This window comes from Pleuronectes platessa, chromosome 21, assembly GCF_947347685.1.
Source record: "Pleuronectes platessa chromosome 21, fPlePla1.1, whole genome shotgun sequence".
NCBI lineage: Eukaryota > Metazoa > Chordata > Actinopteri > Pleuronectiformes > Pleuronectidae > Pleuronectes > Pleuronectes platessa.
The window spans coordinates 9171499-9189324 of NC_070646.1; the positions used below are offsets into that span (position 1 = coordinate 9171499).

The 17826-nt window shown below is 41.5% G+C and overlaps 2 protein-coding genes across 2 annotated transcripts; one reads left to right on the forward strand and one right to left on the reverse strand.

The window, feature by feature from the left end:
- The first annotated feature begins 562 nt into the window (after nt 1-562).
- LOC128426903 (carnitine O-palmitoyltransferase 1, liver isoform) lies at nt 563-14894 on the forward strand. The gene is made up of 19 exons (XM_053413966.1): nt 563-692; nt 3881-4026; nt 4785-4924; nt 5313-5484; nt 5889-5990; nt 6219-6356; nt 6555-6632; nt 6817-6924; nt 7415-7502; nt 9734-9929; nt 10021-10209; nt 10301-10406; nt 10495-10611; nt 11682-11846; nt 11953-12081; nt 12251-12406; nt 12528-12641; nt 12803-12895; nt 13169-14894. Exons 2-19 carry the CDS (start codon nt 3886-3888, stop codon nt 13292-13294), a joined length of 2358 nt encoding a protein of 785 aa, XP_053269941.1. The 5' UTR covers nt 563-692; nt 3881-3885; the 3' UTR covers nt 13295-14894.
- A 1206-nt stretch (nt 14895-16100) lies between these two features.
- LOC128427274 (macrophage mannose receptor 1) lies at nt 16101-17826 on the reverse strand. The gene is made up of 5 exons (XM_053414362.1): nt 17800-17826; nt 17172-17215; nt 16697-17068; nt 16191-16523; nt 16101-16120 (listed from the first exon to the last, which is right to left on the reverse strand). The coding sequence occupies exons 2-5, from the start codon at nt 17206-17208 to the stop codon at nt 16101-16103; spliced, it is 762 nt and encodes a 253-aa protein (XP_053270337.1). The 5' UTR covers nt 17209-17215; nt 17800-17826.

The window sequence follows — 17826 nt, forward strand, 5'->3', positions numbered from 1 at the left end:
TTGAAGTTGATCTGATATATTCTCTGTAAGGAGTTATTTTACATGTACCCACCAAATAAAGTAGATCTAAGCCATGGAGCCTACATAAAGATGGCTGATCTCCCTTCCATTTATCCAGAAATGAAGCCAAAATATCCTGAATTTGAACGCTGCCATCTTGTGCCAAAATCAGTCTGTGCAGCAGCGATCAGGGGACGGAGCTGGAAAATGTTTCGCCCTGTTTCCACAACATCAACAAACGAATACTCACACCAATGAGGATATGGTTATACTGCTGTAAAAGGGGGGAAAGGTTGAAATGATCAATATTAGTCTATTAAATAGGCATCTAATATGTCGTGACATGACATGACACAACATGACATGACATATTAGATAACTCTAAGTGTGTGGGGCTCTGGTCCTTGTGCTCTACTGAGTGTGTACCATCCTAATTGGGTTATTTATCAGTCTTCCCTCTAATTGTGGACATGAGTTCACAGGCTTCTTCTGCATGATAGCATGATTTCCCACAGTCAGTGAATGCAGCACTAGCTCCGTGCAGTATAGTCCAGCAGTCCACAGAGAAGAGGAGGAGGAGGAGGAAGAAGAAGAGGAGGAGAAAAAGAAGAAGAAGGGCCGGACACCTGATCGACGTCAGAAGTTCAACAGTGGATCCCCGCATCTCTCGAGCTGTCCGCCGGCGACAACAGGTATGCTTACCCGATGCTAGCGTGTCGGTGACGACGGTGCGACGCGTGAGCACCGGAGAAACGGACCCGTCTCCGCTGCCGTTGGCGAGGAGCTAACTGCGGGATGCTCAGCTCGGCTAACAGCGCTAGCATCAGTCAATCCCCCCCGACCCAGCGCAGCTAGCATAACAATCAAGCTAAACCAACACAGGAGCTTTCAATCATGGAGCTTTGTTGCAAAATATGTAAATCTTAAAAAATAGTGCTGTTTTGTGTTCACCATGAAACTGGACATTTATTTTAAGGTGTTACATTCTGCTTAGTTAAATTTGCTTTGTTTAAATGAAAAAATGTTTCCCCCTCATGTTTGTGTTTATTTTGTGGCTGAAAGAGCTGCTGTGTCATGTTTACTGTTATCTGTCCTGCATGTTCTTAAGCTGGTGTGTCCATGTAGAGTTTACACATCAACTTCCCACCTGAAGTTTAGTGCTGGTGAATCAGTGACACACACACACACACACAAGCACACACACACACAGACACACAGCTCTGCCCAACCCACCCTCAGAACCACTGACAGTAAATAAGACACTGAACTTTCTGTGGCTCAGAGCAACCTATGACTTCTGTGTGTAACTGGAATATTACAGGTCTTTAAAATCTCTGTGCATCGCTTTTGTGGTCTAAACGAGACTTAGCCCTGCGCCAGACCATAAAAGAGACATCACACTGCAGAACGCTGCAGCCAATGGTTCTGGATCAGGAGGAAAGCTCCCAACTGGGCCCCAAGATGCGAGGGACATGGGATCGACCTGTGGTGGGCCTGTACGGGGCCGAGAGAGCTCGATGCACTGCAAATTAAGAAAAACGCATGCAAATAGAAAACACGTGCAAATAAAGAAAACATCTTCATTCAATAAGACGGCAAATATGCAAATACAGATACACGCTGCAATTTGCAAAAACCCTACAATGACATCGCCAGTGTCGAGTAGCAGACCTTACTAACTTCACAAAGCTTTGAACTACAGCCAGGTTTATCACCTTTTTGGTTCCACTGGAAACATTTTCGTTTTGCAAATGGGTGTCTCGCTATTAAAAGGCTGAAAACACTTGATGATGCTGAGGTACACAAATGAAGACACGTCACTCGTCATCGGCTGGTAGTTTGCAACTTAGAACTCCCAAACAATATTGTCCATCTTGTTCAACGTTCTTAAAAATTATAATCTTAAACTCTACCGACTCAGCAGTGTAAAAGTCTTCATTGCTCTACTCTCTAAATCTAGTTGTAGTGACTTTTTGTATATTTTTTCCGACATGAATCATATCAATGGTTTCATTATATATTTTTTCCCCGTTCATCATCTATGGCTCCCATTCAGTGACTGTGAGGTTCTCCACAGTGTTCAGAATGTAACCGTGGCTAATATTATCGTTGTCGGTTATATTGGGTGTACAGATTATTTTGGGTGAATTAGAACAACATAAAAGATTCAGTACTTCAGGGGAGAAATTCTGGAAAGCTTGTTTAATTGCCTCAACACTGTGAGAGTGATAATAATAACCAGATGATACTTTGTACTTGTTCCCATAAAAGATCCTGGTGCTACAAAATGCTGCTTTATTTTCAATATTTTTCTCGTGGGGCAGACTGACAGGAAAAGCCTGGTTAAGATAAGTTATGATAAGGCAGAGCTTAGTCAAACACACCGGCAATAAACCTGCTGCTGTTTGTCTGTGAAGGTCTAGTAGCTCTTTCCTGGGCCGGCCTTTCTTTGCTCACTCTTCTCCGAGTCTGAACTCACCATCGATCCAAAGATCGCAATGCAAAGTTTAAAGAAACTATGAAGAAAACAATACGTGCTTCATAGAGCATAAGGCACAGGTACAGCTTTATGTGCAGGACGTGACTTAAAGAGCAGAACCTCCATGGGACCAGGGGATAATAGTGTGTGTGTTTTTAGACACGCACAATGAGAGCAGACGTAGCCTCGATGGGGGTGCAGTCCAGTGTCACAGTGACTAAACCTCAGGGCATTATCCATAGCCTATTTATGGAGGAAAATCAATTCCCTTTGTGAAGAGAAGCAGTAATAGCATAACAAAACAAAATACCCGTATCAGCATCCAGTGAATGTTTTCCCATTGAACTTCATCAAATTCAAGCTGACTTTGCATTTGAGAGGAGTCATAAATAATGCAAGCTTGTCTTAAAAATGCTCATGTGTAAGATGGATTTGTTTTGATGTGCTGATATGACATGCAATTTTTGTTAAATTCATAATCAGTTTGATGAATCATCTGTTAAGTTCCATCACGGAACTGGATGGCACCTTCAGTCTTTCCGTATGTTTCTGCTTGTGTGTGTTGTAATCGCTGTTGGTCGTTTACATTGTTCTTTTTGGTCGTATTTTCTTGCAGGCGGCGCTTTGTTAATCAGGGATTAAACTTTGCCTTGTGTCAAAGGTGTCACACTGAGAGGCCGAAGCGGAACTGACTCTCCCTCTGGTTATGAAAGGAGAAAAAAAAGTGTGGTTGTTCTTTCCTCTCTGTGTTTGATGACCTCTCTGTGTTTGGTGTCAATAGCAGTTACATTGTGGTTGATGGTCCCTTTTTTAAATATTGCGTCCGTCACATGTTATAGACATAAACAACATACCCACTTGCTCACTCAGACATTTTCGGGACTTTTGCTCAAGACTTTTGTTCTCACCTACAGCCCCTCTGGAAAACTTGAGGAAACGTCTGGACCTCAGTGCCTGAAAGCAGCTCTGGTCTGCCTGTGATTTGCTTGCCACCCACTTCCAGTTCTGTCTTCTGTGACTCTTGGTGGCTGTCGAAAGAAAATAAAGTGCGAGGGAAAATAGATTTTTTTCAGGTTGGATAAACACCATCAGGCAACAGTGTTTATTAACTGCAGCATGGTAAAGATAAGTTAGATAATTCCGCCCACTCGCTCTGGGTTATTCCTCCAGATAATTTCCTGTATTCTAAGATGGGCTCATTCTGACATGCAGAGTAGCTGGCAGGAAAAACTCCCGAGATTGACTGGGGCTTCTGACTCAGATATTTGTGTTCTCACATTCAGCCTTTCTGTTTAATTCCAGGAGACCAGTCAGTGCATGTCTGAAAGCAGCTTTATCGATCAGTTAAAAAAAGCTTATCCTTTTCCTCGCTCTTCCTTTTTCCCCTCTCATCGTTCACAGTAACCATGGCAGAAGCCCACCAGGCGGTGGCCTTCCAGTTCACCGTCACCCCGGAGGGCATTGATCTGCAGCTGTCCCACCAGGCCCTCACTGAGATCTACCTCTCTGGTGTGCGCTCCTGGAAGAAGCGCCTCATCAGACTTAAGGTATCGCCGCTCTTCCTGTTTTGTTTGTTCATGCGTACCATATGTTTCAGTCCTAAAACCATCTGCACTACCTGCAGCCCTGCTGACAGTGTTCCTCTTCCCTCTTATTATTACGGCTTCTCCTCCTCTTGGTATGTCAGCTGTCAGCGCTCGCAGCTGTTTCAGAGTTCCGTGTGGAGGAATCTGTTAAGGACACTGTTCTGTTGGTTTGTCCATATTATGGTTTTAATGTTTATTATCTGCTCAATCGTTTCTAATCATTTGACAGCCTTGTTGATTTGCTGGTTCTGTACGCTCTGCATAAACCCCAAACAGGCAACTCTAACTATTTTATATTGTAAAAATGCCATTTCATACTTTTTTTATTGTGATTTCACTTATACCACATAATGAGGAATGATTGATTTATCTAAATAAGCTGTATATGATGTCTTATGACGGGAATCATTTTCTTCTTGCCTATTTTTTTCCCCCTTGACATTGACCTCTTAGTCCATGTGTTTTAAGTTATCCCTCTTTTACACCGAGGTTAAATCTGCTAAAAACAGGCGAATGACTCATGTTCAATGTCTCAAATGCACAGAAAACAGAAGCTCTCTCAAACCCACATGCAGGGTAATAATATATTAACCTGACAGTTTTAATCGAATTATAACAGTACTGGAAGGGTGCTGAGAGGGGGTATCTCGTTATGTCAAAGACAGTGTGTGTAAACATGAAGAATGGGATTTAAAATCTTTCTTTTCTGACTTAAACAGAATGGCGTGGTAACAGGGGTGTATCCTGCTAGCCCCTCCTCCTGGCTCTTTGTTGTCATTGCAATCCTGGCCACCATGTACACTCGCTCCGACCCCTCCATGGGCCTCATAGCCAAGATACAGGAGCACCTGCCGGTCAGGTAACTCATCATATGACTCAGTGAAACGGTTAATGATAAATCTTATGATTCACCAGACTCCTCCACGTTCCCTGGTTGTTTGCTGTGTCACAGTGAGGACCGTCTGCAGTATAAATAGCACATCACCACTGTGGTTTACATCATCCTCACCCCTTTCGATTAACTTCTTCACAGTCCATTATTTTGATTATGATTTTGGACAAATGTATAAAATAAAATAAAAACTTGCTCTATAATTAATCAAAAAATGTGTTGTCTCTCCTCCCCCCATCCTTCATGTTTGGTGTCTTTAATACCGGCCATCTTCCTTCTCTTCATCTATTTCACTCACTGCCACCTCTTCTCCCCCCCTTCTATCCATCTGTCCACCTACTCCCATCGTTCCCAGCCAGTCGATGAGTAGCCAGTGCCAGACGGTGGTGTCAGCAGTGCTCTTCAGCACCATGCTGTGGCTCTTGCTCATCTTCACTATGCGCCTGTGCCTCAAGCAGCTCCTCTCTTACCACCGCTGGATGTTCGAGCAACATGGCAAAATGTCCAACACAACCAAAGTCTGGGTGGTCAGTGCCGTTTTAAAATCTGCAACCCCGCCTTTCACTGCTCCTCACTCCTGTCATCTTTGGTGTCAGGATGTTGACATGCTTTTGTGCTGCTAGTGCAGTGTAATGCAATCTAAAGCTCATCTAATTGTTTTTTAGGAGGAGCAAAATCACAGTTTTTATGTCCTCACATTCTACAAAATGTTCATATTTATGCTACAAGATACATATTATTATACTTCTTCTCTGAATGACCTCCACTTATTTACTAAATAATTCCCGGAAAATAAGGTTAAAAAGTGTTTGTTTTTTTAATAGTTCTACAAGTGTTTTTTTCTGTAGATTTTTATGATATTCGACAAACTGAATAACGAATAAAAGATCTTATAAATGTTCTTACATAAATATTTGTGTGTCTGTGCCAGGCGTTGGTGCGGATCTTTTCTGGCAGAAAGCCTCTACTCTACAGCTACCAGGGTTCACTGCCAAACCTGCCTGTGCCCGCTGTCAAGGACACAGTCCAGAGGGTGAGACACCACACGAAGCAGAGGGGAAAGGACAGAAATACGCTTCTTACTGATCCCAAAACAAATGCATCACATTCTCACATTCTTTGTCTTCTATCTTTGCTGCACCAAATTGTATTTTCTGTCCTCTATTGTGCCTGAAAGCTGAAATGTAGATAGAGATATTTAACAAATCTTTGTTATATACTGGAATTGATGCATATTTAACACACATGCCTACTGTTTTAGTACTTGGAATCTGTGCGTCCGCTGATGGATGATGCGAAGTATGAACGCATGACCAATCTCGCCGCAGAGTTTGAGAGCAGCCTCGGCAAACGCCTGCAGTGGTACCTCAAACTCAAAGCTCTCTGGTCATCCAACTATGTAAGTGCCTGACCACAATACTCTAGTTACAGTAAGCGTGGCTTCTTCGAATGTCCACAGGAAATTAAAAATTCCATTAACAATGCATGTCTTTGTGCGGTTCTGTGGTTTTGAATTATTCATCCTGTCTGAATATGCAAGTGATGGGACTGCCAGTTGGCCGCACTATTCGCTTTCTCACTAGGTCTTGTGTTTTAGGTGAGTGATTGGTGGGAGGAATACGTCTACCTGCGGGGACGAAGTCCAATCATGGTCAACAGTAACTACTATGGCATGGTATGAAAATGTTCCTGTTTCCTGTCCACACACTCTGCTTCAACTGTAAACCGTTCATAATCCTGCTGACAGGAAAACGGGACCTTGTAATGCCAGCTGAAGTTGTGTATCATTTTGTTTGAATGATCTCAATCCTTTGGCATCGTCCTCGTGACTTCCTGTGTCTGTTCCTCCTCTCCCGCAGGACTTCTTGTACGTGACACCCACGCCCATCCAGGCGGCCAGGGCAGGCAACAGCATCCACGCATTCTTTCTGTACCGTCGCAAACTCAACAAAGAGGAGATTAAACCTGTGAGTTTTGCCGCCACTCATCCCCCACAGTCGCTCCACATACAGAGACGTTCACCATTCATTTGTCCTTGCAATGGAAAACATGTCAAAATTCAGAGACATTGGGATGTTTCTTCATGGAACCACAGAATATTGTGTTAACAGTTGATAATATGGATGTGTTTTGATTGTGTGAGTAACATCCATCCATTAGTGTTTGTGTGTCTGGAGTGTCCAGTAAATATCACTCATCTATCTAGTTATGTGTATGTGAAGACATCTCCCTCATGTTCTCATGCCATGCTCATTTCTCACCCCCTCCCTCCTGTTGTCCTCCTCTTAACCTCTCCTTCTTTTGCTTGATTTCTCTTTATTTTACCTCTTTACTTTGCCTTTTGGCTCTATTTATGATATGTATCCTTTTTCACTTGACTCTACGGTCTCCTCCACTGCTGTCCTCTGTTCTCCTCCTTACGCTTTCGCCTTCGCCTCCTCCTCTTGTGTTTCCCAGAGTCGCATACCCGGCACTGTCATTCCTCTGTGTGCAGCTCAGTGTGAGAGGATGTTCAACACCACACGCACTCCTGGAGAGGAGTCCGGTAAAGAGACTGACCTGTACACACACGTAGACACACACTGTGGCAACGGGATGTTCCCCCCAGCGTCTGATACATGATATCGCCTGAATATGAGCAATTAACCTCCAGGAGGAAGCCCGCAGTGGCTTCATAGTGAGCGATATAAACACACTGCTGCTTCAGAGATGATGAGGCAAGCCGATGATGTCTGGCGTTGTGGGATAGGAAATTGTGTGAGAGCCAATATGCGTGTATGTGTGACTCTGTGTAGTCTCCTGAAACAGTATTTCTTTCTGTCCAGCTCATCCTGTCATCTCTTATTGGTCTCATCTCAGGTCTGTCTGAGTCTCTGGGAAGGTCCTGTCCTCAACTAATGTCTGTTTTCTTCTGCCCACACATTGTTGTTTTCTTTTTTTTGTCCCTCTCAACCCTGGTTTCCTTATCCCAACACACTTTTATGTTTTTCTTCTATCATCGTCTTTTGTTTCCTCCCTATCTTGCCCATACTTCTGTTTTTGTACTGGCCCACCCTTCTTTTATCCTGCTCAGTGGTTGTTGAGGTCTGCAGTTCCTTGCTGTTCCTATCAGTTTGAGCGGATGTTTGACTCTTGTCGAATCCCTGGAACGCTTACAGGTAGTATTTAAATATATATTTTTTTTTTACAGCTGGTACAATCCCAGTTTTACATCTCTAAAAGTCAAAAACAGTGTGAATTATACTCAACATTTGTATTGTGTATTGTTAATTATTTAAGATAAGAGGCATCCCTGTTTCACACAAACTAAATATTCCTGTTCAATATGTTTCTACATCTTCTGTCAGTCATTTCAAATCTGAAGAGACAATGAAAAGAAACGTAGCTTGCAATCCTCTCTTTCGGTGGCACAGCGCTGATCTTTTCTCATGCATGTTTCCTGCAGTATGTTTTACATTTATTTAAATCACCCTCAAGAGCAACTTTTGGATTAATCTTCAGCCTTCTAGTACAACATATTGGTTAGTCATAAGTGTGGTTCAGGCCTTAATGAAGGTGATTTTCCTGGAATGTCGTCAAGGAGTCGTATCACATTTGGCTCAAACATTCACTTGACTCAAAAAGTCAATCACTTAGTTTTGATAGCCAAAGGTTAAAAGTCAACGTCCTTATGGCCTAAAATTATGTTTAAGTTGTCTTGAACATGATATATTAAGATCAGCTTGAGAGAATGTCTGCAAATTTGGTTCAAACATTCACTTGGATTCAAAGATTAACTGATTTCGATTTTGGTGCCCGGAGGTTTAAAGGTCAAGGTCACAGTGACCTCATGTTACTGTGAATGTGACATATTAGGACTCTGTATCGGCTTTCATTACATCAATTCACTTGGACTCACTGATTAATTGATTCTATTTCGGTGGTCAAAGGTCAAGGTCACAGTGACCTCTGGTTTTTGGCCTCTGGAATGTTACATCTCAAGAGGGAATTTCCTTTGAATCAAAGATTAAGTGATTAATTTTCAATGGTAAAAGTCACAGACCTAATATGAATCTGGGGGGAAAAAGCATGTTGAAATATGTACACAGAAACTGCTTTGTTTAGCGCAGGCATACAGTACAAGCGTAGTGCTGTAATCTTATTTTTAAACTGGGACATCTGTTTTCTTTCTAATATTTATCCAGTAGAAAATGTTCAAGCGATTTTCCCAAGACTTTGTTTCCTCAAACATATTGTATCTGGAGTTGCCCTGTGTAAATACTGCTCCGTGCTTGTGGCCAATGAGTAACTTCACTAGTGCAAGACGAGGGTTAAGTTAAACTTTTGGTTGCTCATAGATTCTGAGTCGTTATGTAGAATGCGATACTGGAGAATCAGTGTTGCTGGCGTTGTTATGAATACACATTCCGAAGGTGAAGCCAATGAAATTTTAAGATTTCTGAAATATTATTAGAGAGATGTTTTAACATAAAAAGGTTATCCAATTAATTTAACAGGGCATGTTGCAGTCAGTTGCTGTGTTCATCCCAATTCAGACTAAATTTAATTAAATATATTTACAAATAAACAACATAAATGTGCGAAAACTCTGTACCAGCAGGGAAGAAGAAATGCTGAGGTTCTATATAAACCTTAAGACACATCTGCAACCCATCATTATGTGAATCAGTTGCCCAGGCAACTCATTACCATCTACTCTGAACTGCAGAAATTCACTCCAAATGTTTGCCTATGAATCAATGATAACATTTTTCCTTCTTTCTTCTGTATCCAAAGACTCTCTGCAACATTGGCAGGACAGTGACTACATAGTGGCTTACCACAGGGGGCGCTACTTTCGTCTGAGGGTGTACCAGGCCGGCAGACTCCTGTCCCCCAGAGAGATTGAATTCCAAATTCAGAGGATCCTCGATGACACTTCAGCTCCTTGCCAAGGAGAAGCAAAACTTGGGGCACTGACTGCAGGAGACAGGTCAGCTTCATTAAGCCTCTTGTGACTAAATCACTAAATCATACTATATCCCTGATGTGACGTCACCAGTTTCCTCTAACGTGTTTCCTAGAATTCCATGGGCTCAAGCCAGGAAGAAGTATTTCAGTACCGGAGTCAACAAACGCTCTCTGGACTGCATCGAGAGAGCCGCCTTCTTTGTGACCCTGGATGATGATGAGCAGGGCATGCTGGGAGATGACCCCGTGGCTAGTTTAGATCGCTATGCCAAGTGCTTATTACATGGGAAATGCTACGACAGGTAATTCTTCACTAAACTGACCTCCGCCTTGTAAACTCATTCAGTAACCAGTTAGAATAATGTTGGTCTGTCTTTTTTTGCGGCCATGCAGGTGGTTCGACAAGTCCTTCTCAGTGGTTTACTTCAAGAATGGAAAGAAAGGCATAAACGCAGAGCACTCGTGGGCGGACGCACCAGTGATCGCACACCTATGGGAGGTAAGGAAAGCAACGGAAATTAGGGTTGGACAACATCATGCATCTCCCAGAGAAGACTCTGACACCTGAGATTGTTGTGTGTCTCCAGTACACCCTGGCCACCGACTGTTTCCATCTGGGTTACAATGAAGAAGGTCACTGCAAAGGAGATGTGGATTCATCACTACCACAGCCACAGAAGCTGAACTGGGAAATTCCTCCAGAGGTGAGTCCTCCGCTCACACATGATCCTAAAAGCCTTTTCCTCTTTTAGCCAAAGAACAGGTTCTGACTCCCCTGTCATCAACAACCCATACTGGCTTTTAAAACATGCATCAGGAAGTTGAAATGATGCCTGTACTGTAAACACCATAATTTATATTATATGGTCATGGTGAAGCTTTTGACCATAATTAAATGATACCAATTTTAAACAGATACTGTAGCTTTCACAGCTTCAGAGGATGATGCTGGTTTCACCTCAAGTATGACAGAAAGCAACATGTATCATTATTATAAGTAGATGATTATATAATCTAATGTGTGGAGGGTGGGTCACCATTTTTCTTCCTTTTAGAAATTATTAACAGCATAACAATACGATCCTAACCCAGCCAATTGCACTGTGTAAAGTCCTCTAGTTTCTGTGCTTGTTTTTTTCATTTAGCAATTACTCGCTGTAGCCTGTAAACTTCAAAATTCATTTTGCAACCAACTGACCAAGTATATTTTAGCAGTTTTATTTGCATAATGATAAACCTAGAAGTTTCAGAATAGATGTCAAAAGGGCCCACAACAGAGCCTTTGTACCACCCACCTGAATGACCTGAATAATAATTGCACTATTCTTGATCATTATAAACTAGGGATGAATTTGGACACTGTTTTCAGGATGAATTACAGTGTTGACAACTCTGCATGAAATAACAGACGTATTGGTTTAATTTCCAACAAGTTGAATCAGAAGATCGATACCACCCTCATATCTGTATACAAAGGTATAAACAAACATATATAAAACATCAAAACATGGGTTGTGTCCATCTATTCTTGTCTAGCACTTACCAGGAGAGCAACTTAATTTATTTATGGTTTCAGTTGTATTAATGCTGCCATGCATTGTGCTTGGAATACAGATGGTCAATAACATGTTGTTCAATTTGAAATTTAAAAAACTGGTAGAAGCTTTGTCAATATGTCAAACAATATAGAGGTAAGGTGTATGTGTTTAAAGTGTACCGGTCATACTGTCGATGTCTCAGTCCTGCTGATGTTCACTGTTGGGGTCTGTCTCAGTGTGAGGAGCAGATCTCTCAGTCCCTGTCAGTGGCCCAGGCTCTGGCCGACGACTTGGACTTCCACATTCTGTCCTTCCGAGACTTTGGCAAAGGAAGGGTGAAGAAGTGTCGAGTCAGTCCCGACGCCTTCATTCAAATGGCACTTCAGCTGGCCTACTACAGGGTGAGTCTCTCTCTGAAGTATGACACACACATGGTTGACACGAGGCCGATCTGTTGTGTTCGGGAACGTCTATATTACCAAGACTTTTTCTTTTTTTGCTTTGCAGAGCCGGGGGACATTCTGTCTGACGTACGAGGCCTCCATGACCCGTCTGTTCAGGGAGGGCAGGACCGAGACGGTTCGCTCCTGCAGCAACGAGAGCGCCGCCTTCGTCCGAGCGCTGGAGGGTGGAGAGGTGAGACAGATCCTGGATGCGATAATTTTTCAAAAGCGGGCGATAATGGGTTCTCTTGATTTTCAAATGATTATTTCCGATAGCTATTTCCCACATATAAATCAGACGGTGTCTATTTTTAACGTTTGCTATGCCAAGCAGTCATGCCACTCATACTTTTCTCCACCAGGCAGCAGACGTGTGCAGGCGTTTATTCCGCTCTGCGTCCGAGAAGCACCAGAATCTTTACCGCCTGGCGATGACTGGATCTGGTATCGACAGACACATCTTCTGCCTCTATGTGGTTTCCAAATATCTCGGAGTAGAGTCTCCTTTCTTGAAAGAGGTTAATTTCATCCCTTTTTTCACTTTAATCACACAGATCCCTTCAGTGTAGTTCAGTCATGTCCCTTTTCTTTGCCGTGACTTAAACAAACTGATGCATTTGCCTCTTGTGTTTGTCTCAGGTTTTGTCTGAGCCTTGGCGGCTGTCCACCAGTCAGACTCCTGTCCAGCAGGTGGAGCTATTTGACTTAGTCAACCACCCAGAGTATGTCTCCTGTGGAGGGGGCTTTGGTCCGGTCAGTGTCACATTACTATGTAGTTGTATAGTTTTGTCCGTGTAATGTAACTGTGCTATTTTTTTTTTATATAATCTTCACACATGTTCTTTTTAGATGTGGCTTTGTGCTCTGATGTTCTTATAGAGACATGAGTCTTAATGTTGTCTGACTGCTTTCAGGTGGCTGATGATGGTTATGGGGTGTCCTACTACATTGTTGGAAATAACTTGATTAACTTCCACATCTCGTGCAAGATCTCATGTCCAGAAACTGTGAGTAAAATGGAATCAGTAATTTTACCATGCAAAACGAAAGTGAATAAAGTAAACTCCTCATATTGGGGAAGAAATAGTTTTTCAAGTAAACAAAATATATGTTTTTCTACTGCTCAAGCTCAGCATGTGTATTCTAGTACATGATATGTATTATTCTTGTAGTTTTTAGAGTTTTGTCGGAGGATCTTTTGAAAAATTAAGCCCAAAAAGAGCATTACACTGATATGATGAACATAAAACCTCATTCTCTATTCTGTGTCTCCCTTCCAGGACGCCCACAAGTTTGGCGCCGAGATCAGAAAAGCCCTGCATGACATGATACAGCTGCTCGGCCCGGCCCAGAGAGATCCTTACTGTGCGGGAGACAGGCGGCCCGAGGTCAAGAAGGACCTGTAGATACACTGTAGCTGCTCAGGAGGGAAAAGGGAAAACGGTGGATAGGGAAGTTTCTTTTCTCATGCGTTGGGAGAATTTTATAGCCAGTGAGATGATAAGAGAAATCTACATGAGGAAACTGACATAAGGGAGCTGTTGTTTTTACTGATTTGCATCCGTATTAGTGTGTTTATATTAGCCGTGTGATTGGCATGTGAAGGGAAAGAGGGTGCATAGAATAACAAGGCAAACAGAGTGATTCTAATACTGTTTGTCTAATTGGTTCGGCTTAAGTTTAAACCAGTGGTTCATTTTGTTTAGAAAAAGCCCTAAATGTAAAAAGTACTTATTTAGATATTGTTTGATTATTTTAAAAAGGGCCACGGCTAATTGCACCACTCAAAGGTATTAGAGGAGTTGCCAACGTTACGTAATCGCAGGGATGAATTTCATTTCAAATCAAGTGCAGTATATATTGCCACATTTTCTGTGCCACTAAAGATCTGTTGTGAAAATCCGGCTGTACGTGTGTGTGTGATGAATCTTTGGTCTTGGGAGAATCAGCACGGAGAGAAAACATGCAGGACCGTCCAGGTGACCTCAGTCTCTATGATCTGAATGCAATGTCGTCCAAACAGTGAGAAGAGGTATTTATAAATCTCGGAAGTCTGTGACTTCTCAGTGTTTTCTGCTTTTTACATATATGATTGTACCGCTGTGCTCTACGACGGAGTATTAGGGCAGAATTGGATATGGATATAATGTTGTAATATCTTGAGGGTAACTGTAATATTACGAGATGATAGTCATAATTTAATGGGAAACAGCGTCATTTACACCATGTTTAACCTAAATGTCCACACATTCATAAATACATAAAGTCCGCTTAACATTTCTGATTTAAAGAAAACAAAACAAGATTCATGAATTATTCTCTAAGAAATCAAAGAAACACACAATTACACAATGCGAAAGAAAGTGAGGGGGAAAAACATCCTGGATCCGCCTCCTGATCTGTATCCAAATCAAGATGTCCTTGGTTCTTTCACCTGTCAAGCCCCACCCCTCCACAAAGTTTCATGGAAATTTGTCCATTTGTTTTTGCATAAACCTGCTGAAGATTCTAAAGTGACACTGAGCTAAAATTACAACTTTATCATATAATATTAGGACTTTATTCTCAATATCTGATTCTTTTTTCCATTAAGTGTCTCTAATACTCCGTCTAGTGGTCGTAGTGCCAGGCTGTTTATACATGTTGAGACATGACATGGCTCTGTTCAATTCATGAGTTACCATTACTGTTTCAGAGTACTATGTATTAAGTGACAACCAGGAAATTATTATTGTTTTTGTCAGACACATTCAAACAGTTAATGTTGGTCCGTTTTTGTTTCAGCGGTCAGTAGGCATTTGAATCTCGCACTCTAATGAACTCCAGTTATTTCACTGCCGTCTCTAAACCTGTTTTTGTTTTCATCACTGTTTTACTACTCAAGCACCATTTCAATGCAAGTTATATTTATGAACTTGAACATGATGTGAAGTTAGTCAGTCTCGTGGCCGTGCTGCGTGTCAAGCCATTCAATTAAAGGGGACTGTGCGTTCGCAGGGAAGCAGATCCTCGTTGTTCTCTGTTGATTTACTGACGCTGTTTGTTTCAGGTTCAGATCAGTTGAGCTTGTCTCATTATGTCGCTATTGTCTGCCTTTTTTAAATGCAATGTCACAAGAGAATATAAAGTCGTTCGTAAAGAAAAAAAAGGCCTCAAGTGTTGTTTTTTACTGGGTTAGTACTTCAAAATCATCAGATGCAACAGAAACCACACACATCTTCTTAACGTGAGCAATGAGAGTAAAATAAAATATGAAAAGTGTAAAAACTACCGAATGAAGATAAAAACAATGTGTATTTCAGATTAATATCACACCTATTCTGACTGGGGGATGTCAAACCTGAAAGAGTAAGCGACTCATTCAAGTGCGTCATTTCACGAAGGTCGTATTTGACACAGAAGATTCCCCAGTGGCAGCTTCCCTTCATATTCAGTTGTAACAGGAGCCGTCGTTATCTTTCTCTTCTTGTTTATTGTGAAAAATCCTCCCGTCGGGCTGGGTGATCCACCGAAGTTTTGCCCCCTTCATCTGTTTTTGGATCTACGGAGACGTGAAGAGATTACCAGTCAAAACACACCTTCATTCACAAGTCTTTGCATGATTATTATCGCCCATGTTCTAAAGAGAAAACGACATTTCCCCATGTTTTACAAGACAACGTTATAGTTACTATATGGAAAAACACCCACATTTTAAAATGAAACGCTTACTTCGATCAAAATGGCGTCTCTCACAGCAGAATCCTGGAATTGAAGGGATGAGTCTGACTTTATTTCCAACCTCACAATCCTCTTCACCGTGGGTTCTATTTCTGTGGTCAAACACATAGAAACAAAACATTGCAACAAGTACATGCTCTGGTTTCTGCAGGTTCTTAAAAGATTTGATCTTTGGAATTTCAGGCCTTAAAAAGTCTGAATTGCCTTAAAATACTATTTACTAGTGTCTTTAAGTACATTGAGCAAGGTCTTCTTCATTTAAAAAGTATTCTTGTTTTGGAGACATGGATTGTTTGGAGTCTGTGTGTTAAAGTTCCTTCTCATTAGAAATTATCAGACATTATCACGCTGCCATAACTGGTCTCAGTGTACCTTTTTTTTTCTCTGGGAAAGAATATTGAAAGAAAGAAAATGTAGCATTTAATAAGTGATTTTCTTAAGGCTGCTTCACCTTATCTTAAAATACTTGTACATAGACTTCAATTACGTTTACTAGATCTTCAACTTGAAACCTGAAGAAACTGAATAAATGACTAACTAACACGTCACATGGTGGACTCAGACTGGGACAGATATGCTTACCAGTATAGCAGAAGAAGGGAAACTTGGTCTGACAGCCTCTGTCTAACCACCCGTTGATGTGGAACAATGTACAGTCTCCATCATTGTTTGGTTGACCTCTGGCCCAGTATCTAAAGGAACTGTCGCTCTGGTCCGTCCACTTCCATTTATCTTTGAACAAACCGATCCAGACCAAGGCTGGCGACCCATCTTCACTGAACACTTGCTGTAATAATTGGTTTTCACTCGGGTTTCTCGCACTGGCCAAGTCCATGTAGTGCTTGCGGCAGTACTGTTGGGCCATCGGCCACGTCATATTTTGAAAGACCAAGGTCACCTCGCCGGACCCCTCAACTGGGAATATTTCAAGAAATGTGAAGATTAGTATTTTCGGAGAGGATGAGAACATTTTCAAACTGCAGCAAACAAGCATTAAGTGATAAAACAACATGTGTATATCTGCAAAGTAGACACAGTTACTGAGACAATAGACCGAGGCACCACTGAACCAAAGCTGCCTCACTGACCTCCCTGACAGACGAAAGGAAGAGCTGTTCCACAAAGTACGCTGAGCCATTTCCCATCAGCCCTCACGCCTCCACAGTCGTGCTCAGGATCATTGAGACTGGCCCAGTTAGAGTAGGTAGGCGATTCGTAGCTCATCCCTGTTTCCCCCACAGACCAGTACCAGGACTCCGGCCCCGTCTCTCTCAGACCGATCCAGATAGTTCCTAAATTACTGGGAGTCATGTTCACCAGCAACTCCATGTCGTCATAGTTATAAATGGTGGCGAGGTCGGTGTGGTTGTCCCTGCAGTAACTCTGGGCCTCATCCCAGGTCTTAGCCTCGTTTACCAGGTGATACTCATAATAAATCTGTGAACACAAGGTGACACTACCTGTACGACGCCAATCAAAAATCATTAATAAAAGTATCAATTTAACTGTATTTTTTAATTTCCCTTAATTATTTCATAGTTTGTTGTATGTGAGTACACTTACCAGATGTTAGCAGCAAAATCACCAGATATTTAGACATGATTTGTCTAAGATATGAAAAGGGTAAATGTTAAAAACAAGTCAAATGAATACTTTCCTACACTAGAAATGTCTCTTTGCAGTGTTTATTAGCCAATATTATTTCATTCCAGTGGATTCCTCACACAGGGTCATGCTCTTTTTAGAGAAACGCAAAAGATACGTTTAAAAATAAAAATTAATTCCAATAAATAAATATTTAAAAGGTGAATTATTTATATAGATTTATATATACACATAAGATATTGAATATAAAATGAAAAAATATATAGCTACAATGCTTGACCTTGGTTTATAAATATGTCAATTTTCATAACTTCTTTCCCATGAGAGAGCAGCCTCTGCACAGCTACATCGGTAAGACAACTTTTTATCTGTTAAGATGTTTAGCATAAAAAATGTATCATAATCACACTCTAAAAAGTGAGAAACTTAAAAAAAAAAAGATCTAATCTAAATTTACATTTTACATAATTGATCTGAGGGAGGATATGATCTCTTGACCTTATAGCCCTAACATGTTCATAGTATGATTTTACCTTTGCTGCTGTTTATAATTCTAAATATCTTCGGTAAAAATTTTCCGTCTTACCTGATGCACCGATGTCTTCTCCTGTGA